The sequence below is a fragment of the Taeniopygia guttata genome, chromosome 2, assembly GCF_048771995.1.
Source record: "Taeniopygia guttata chromosome 2, bTaeGut7.mat, whole genome shotgun sequence".
Lineage (NCBI taxonomy): Eukaryota > Metazoa > Chordata > Aves > Passeriformes > Estrildidae > Taeniopygia > Taeniopygia guttata.
Window position 1 is genome coordinate 45,949,677 of NC_133026.1, and position 6,093 is coordinate 45,955,769.

The 6,093-nt window shown below is 39.4% G+C and overlaps 1 protein-coding gene across 5 annotated transcripts in view; it reads left to right on the forward strand.

The window, feature by feature from the left end:
- FKBP9 (FKBP prolyl isomerase 9) overlaps positions 1-6,093 on the forward strand; it is a 44,055-nt gene that overhangs the window by 15,521 nt on the left and 22,441 nt on the right. The window contains exon 10 of one of the 5 annotated variants that reach the window (XM_004186110.6): positions 878-2,493. The exons of the other annotated variants lie outside the window; for them this stretch is intronic. Within the exon in view, the coding sequence (XP_004186158.2) occupies positions 878-1,060 (183 nt within the window). The 3' untranslated portion in view covers positions 1,061-2,493. Of the gene's footprint in view, positions 1-877; positions 2,494-6,093 lie in introns of those variants that run through there. 5 annotated transcript variants of the gene reach the window in all.

The following is a 6,093-nucleotide window of genomic DNA, read 5'->3' on the forward strand; positions in this document are numbered from 1 at the left end:
AAATCTGCATTGTGAGGATATCATTGTGTGCCCCAGTTGAAAGACACTTGCTTTTGCCATACCACCTCTGATAACATAAACCTCTGTGAGATGTTCCTCTGCCTTTTCTTTTTATTCAAATTCTATTTTTTTATTCTCTTCTGAAGTCTTCTTTGTCACTTTTTTCTGTGTCATCTTTCGTCTGTTTTGTCCCTTCTTCTTTGTCACTTCTTTTCTCCCTAGAGTGGTGCTGCCTGCCCCTCCAGGGCAGGTTGTGGCCCTGTGGAACAGCACGAAATGCCTTTTAGGATTTAAAACCCTAATATGGTAAAATGAAATTCTTGTTTTCCCTTTTTTTAGCACTCTCTTCCACCTCTTGGTTTTCCTTTCATCTCCATCTTCTCTCTTATGTTTACCTCCACATCCTTCCTTGCACAGAAGAAAAAAAAGCTTTTACTGGTTTAGAAAAAGAGGTAGGGTGAGGCTGTTGCTGTGCACATGAGCACTCATCCTTCTATGTGGCTGCCTCTAAGATGCAGGTGAGTTTCTTTTTGTCAGTGTGAGCTTCATGTATCACCATGCAAAATTACTGCCCTCCATTCATATAGAGCTGTTCCTATGTCCAGCTGTCCAACCCATCTTCCTCCTAAATTATGAAAAATAAGTTTTCTTGTTATGAGTCCAAAACCCACTTGACTGAGTGAGGAAATCCCTGCTGGGCTCCACAAAGAGTTACTTATTCAACCTCATGTGTGTGATCTAATTAGTCCAGTTTGGGTGGTAAACTTTTTAGGGTAGTGACATTGTCCTATGTACACTTAATAAGTCGTAAAATGCTCTTCATTGTCAAATGTCCTTTTCACTGTGAGCTGTTTTCTTCTCCTTTTCCCCCTCTTAGTTTTCAGAGTACATCCAAACTCAAGTTGATACTGGCAAAGGAAAACTAGCTCCTGGTTTTGATTTTGAGAAGATTGTTAAAAATATGTTCACCAATCAAGACCGGGATGGAAATGGTAAAGTTACTGCTGAAGAATTCAAGTTGAAAGATCAGGAGGCCAAAGAGGAGCATGATGAGCTGTAAAAATAAGAAAAAAACCAAGAATCCTGAGCTGACCTACTGTTCAAACATGTGTACCAGAAGGAGTGCTGGAAGGATAGCCCTCGGATAGCCTGTGTCTGCCTCTGCCTGGGTGTGGATAGGCCGTTAAAATAGGAAGAGATTCTCAGTTGGAATTGTTAGGTATTTCTGAAAAAAAGTATTAAGTGCCTCAAGGTGGGATGTATAGACAGGTAAGGAGTGTCCTGCTGTATGTGGTGCCGTGAACCACATGTGTATGTGGGGTCTGCTTTTATGCAAAAGATCCGAAGTTCTCATTGAACAATTCATGATCAGTTGAGTGGATGGTAGAGAGAAAACCTACCAAGTGCTTTTAAAAGAGTTCTAAAAAACCTTCCGTATCAGAAATATTTGTGTAGGAAAGCGAACCAAAACATTCCCTGTAACAATAACCTGTAAAAGTTGTCAGCTGTTGATCCCAGTTCCTTTCAGAAGGCATGAGCACCCTTCCCAGTAAATGAACAAACTCTCATGGATTTTTGCCAGCAGAAAATCTGATTTGCAAATTGCAAATGGCTGTGCCATTGCAAAATTTACATAAACTGTGACTTAAATTAAACAGACCTAGAACTGATATTGTGTATGTGTTGGGTTTTTACCTCACGGAATAAAAGTTTCCTACCATCTGTACTGTGCTGAATTAGTAACCTTGACTCTTGCTGGCCAGTGTTCCCATCAGTCATTCCAAAACCTTTCTAGTTGCAACCTTATTTATAGTTTTGTTAGACATTAAATATTAACATACAGGGTACAAATGCTGTCATAAATACTGGGCACAGTTGATTTTGTATTGGGCTTCTGTTTCCTATTTTGGGAATTAATAGATTAAGGAGTAAGTACTTAAGAGTTTAAGCAGCAGAGCAGTCTGCAGTGGCAAACAAACAGACAGACAGTGATAGAATCAAGAAACAGACCCATCTGTTTGTGTGTGCTAACACTCTGGCCCAGCCCTCAACACAAAGTCAGCCCTGGGAGTGCTGCTCAGATTCTGTGACTTGAGACAGTCACCCGTTAGCTTGACAAACACAGCAGAGCTGCTCAGTGCTAAATACACGGAACAGACCCATTTTCTGGAAGGCCGTGGGATCCCCCTCAGTACACAGCATGCAAAGAGCACAAACACATAGAGTGAGACACTGCCAAGGAGGAGTGGGCAGGGAGTTGTATTTCCAGTATCAGCTTTGTGTCTAGTTTCTTGCTTTCCTTGATCTGTACATGTGGAATGTAAGCTCCCTGAGATGCTCTTTCTAAAAATTGGTATTTCAGTTGGATGAGAACATTTTGTATTGATTTTTAATGCTGTTCTTACAAAAAATGCAGTGAAATATTTTTTTGAGTTTGATACCATTAAATGTTGGATAACTGACCTTTTTGTTAAATAAAATGTTGATCAACTATTACTTTTTCTGGAGTTTTGGTGGGTTGGGACCATGAGTTGAAACAAATACCCTTCTTGCAGCTGTCTTCTCTTGTATACAGCAGGCTTACCTTGAATATTTTCAATACTGCTATTAATGTTCAGAAAAAAATAATTAAACTATGATTAATGGATGGTTTTATACCAGATGTAGAAGTTGTGGATATCAGGGACAGACACTTCCATTAAAAAGTTTGGGTCCAGAATGGCTCCTTACCATCTTGTGAAAGCAGCTCTCTCAGCAGATTGTTTTTCCCTTTTGCTTTACTTGGAAGCAGGTTGCTCACTTTTTGCTGTGCTTCAGATGCAGTCCCTTCTGTGTGCTGACAAAGCTGAGAGAAGGAGTGGGAAGCAAGTTGTGATTGGAGTACTGCCAGAAGCAGAACTCAATGTGGAAACATCTCCTTACTCTATTCTCATATGTACCCCAAAAAAATCAAATCTATCTTGCGGATAGCCTCCCTCCTTTTGAGGGGATGGAACTCTATGGTTTATATTGTCCCTTCCAACCCAAACCATTCCATGGCATCCTAAATAAATGTTTTGTCTGAGAAAACCTTAGTGAGTGAACCCAGTGTTTTGCATGGTGGAACATTCCAGATGGATCCTAGGAGATGGGCTGAAGAGTTCCTGGGAAATCAGGATTAACAGAGTTTTCTCCAGGGCAGATGCAGGAGACGGAGCAGGACTGCACTGCCGACAGTTGAGGATCCCAAAAATTGCTGTGCTGGATTTATTTGGAACTGCTTGTCAGTGATGGGATAGCAGGGATGACTTTAGCAGTGCCTTTGGCTAGGCTAAGTACATCTGAAATTCTCATGCCATTGCTCCTTAGGACTTGGCAAACATGGCTCATGATCCAGCTAAAGGTGTTTTTCCTTCAAGAGGAAGTTTTTGTTGCCTCCTCACCTCATCCCTCCAAACCTGCAGGTTGCCATTTTAGAAATAAGAATGCAGCTTTGGGGAAAATCAGGGAATATAAGGAAAAACTTGCTATAAAATAATGGTGTTTATATGGGGCATTGCCCAGACAAAGCTAACAGAGGCCAGGTCTGACTGGCTGTTTTAGGCTAAACTGCTTAAAATCCAGAATTTTTGATCACTAACATAGACCCAATCCTTTTCCTTTATTTTGGCAGCGATTGACTTCTCCCTTGAAGGAAGGCTTGGGGCCACCTTCCTCTATGTCAAAGTGTAAAATAACTTTTTTTTTAAGGAGAAAGTAGCTATTTAGAATGAATCTAGCTATCTAATTACAATTCATCTATTTATTAGCATTTTATTATTAGTGTTTAGAGTTTGCCTATGTAGAATTTATCTATTAGTATCTACTATCTCCTAGTATTTGGAACTTACCTATTTAGAATTATCTATAGAATCTCTCTATTTTGGATTTATTTATAGGATTAATATGTAGTTTACCATACTTAACTGAGATTACTTTATAAAAATAGATGATAGCTCTCAAGGGTCATTAAGAACCAGATGTAACAGGGCTCAGCTAACGAGGGGCTCTCCAGAACTCAGGCTGTTTCTGCTCCTCTAATTAAACAGGCAGGTGCTATTCTCAGAGCTGGCAGCTGACTGCTGCTAGGAAAGAAGTTGCTGACAGTCAAGGTTGGCAATTGGTGACTGAATTGTCAGGGGCTCAGTGGAAAAGAAAAGCAACAGGGGTGCGTACCCAGATAAACCCAGGTATTTATGAATATTTTTTTTTTTTCTGAGTAATTTTTGTGTCCTAATTTGATAGCAATGCTTTCTGCTGTGTAACTCCATCTGGTGCAAGTATAACAGGCATTATATTTAAATCAGAATTTGCAATTGTTGAACTTTAATATTATGTTTTTCTTTGTGGAAAAAATACTTGGATTTTCCTTAAAACTTGAAAATGACACATTTAGCTAGTACAGGGTGCAAGTTTTTAGCTCAGTTCAGCACTATCAGTATTTGTTAGACAGTGGGAGGATATTTGAGCTGGCTGCAACACCCACTAAGAGGAGGATTCATTTTCAGCTAAATAAAGGTCCCAAATACTTGACCTTGGACATATACTACCGACAGAACAGATATTGTGAGTAGAGGAAGAAAAAAGAGTAACAAATCCACTTAATTTTGTTTATTCTTTTCTTTTGACTTTAGATATACTCTTTTGGCTATGGGAAAATGGTCTGGGAAATGCATATCTTTCTTTCCAAACTAAATAATAAATTAAATACATTTTTAGGGTTGCAAATTGTTTCTGGTTAGAACTTTTATTTGGAAAGACATACTACTCACAGTATTTCTTTCTTAAAACTGAAAGAAGAATCACAATTGCAATTGCAAGAATTAGACTGGCTGGAGAAGGATGTCTTAACCTGTAGGTGTAGAGTTAATTTTGTTTGCAGTTCATTTTGGTCATGGCTTTGGAGAGGCAACTAATAATACAAATTCTAATTTCTAGACCACAGTCTAGTGATAAAACAATATGATTTTGATAAAGTGGAGGAGCATATTTAAAAATGCATCTTGTGTTTTCCCTTAAGTATTACATAAGCAAGAGTTATGGTTGGCAGTGGGATGTGAGATGATGAACAGACTGATAATCTGTACAGCACAATGCAGGTTTTTAAAATCTACTTATGCAATCAACCTGACCTCAGGTTGATTGCATAAGTAACTGTTTTTTCTATGAAGCTGTATGGATGGCATCTCAAGAAGTAAATTATTTGGCACGGAGATACCCCTTGTACAGCAAATGGGTTCTATCAAGGAACTGCAATGTGGCTTAAATGCTTTCAAGTCCTAGCAAAGGTTTACTGCTCTAGCAGTTCCCTGACATGGGTTCTGAGACTAACAGGATTTAGTGATAGGAGAAAAGTGTGCTGGATATCTTAACTTTCCTGAATCTTTGTGGAAGGGCAAGAATCCTTTAAGTGATTGTCATGGACTGAACATTGCTGACTGAATGTTCATTGTCCACCTGCTTGGAGGTGAGGTTGGAAAATTTTCCTTACATAATGCTTGAAAGATGGTGGTCATCTGAAATCCTCTACCAGTTTTAGATGTCCACGTGGTTGGAAAGACATCTCATTTCCTTCTGATATGGGAGAGTTCTAGGGAGGCTGAATACTAATTTCAGTGATTCAGATTAAGATGTAGTTGGAGATAAGTTTTGGTAACTGCTTTTAAAGATACTTCCTAGTCCTTTTCTATATTACTCTGCATATGCTCTTCTATGTGGTTTTGTTTGTTTATTTGCTGGGGTTTTTATAATTGTGGGTTGAACAAGATCTTCATCCTGCTGAAGGAGTGGTGGCTTGCTCACCTGCTGAGTGACGCTGTGGAAAAATTCTGGAGAGAGGATCAATGAGTTTATGTGTATCCTGAGGCAAGTTTGACGAAAACAGGGAACACTTCCTTCTCAGAAACACAGCACAGAGAGTCCAGAACTGCCCCCCTCCTTTTCACCCGTGCGGGCATAATCAGGGAAATCAATTACACCTGTAGTCAGAATGCCAGAGAGTGTTGCTGACACATCTTGTGCTGTGAAGCTGTGACTGACTGTCAGCTACACGTCACATTCTCTAAATTTTAGCTG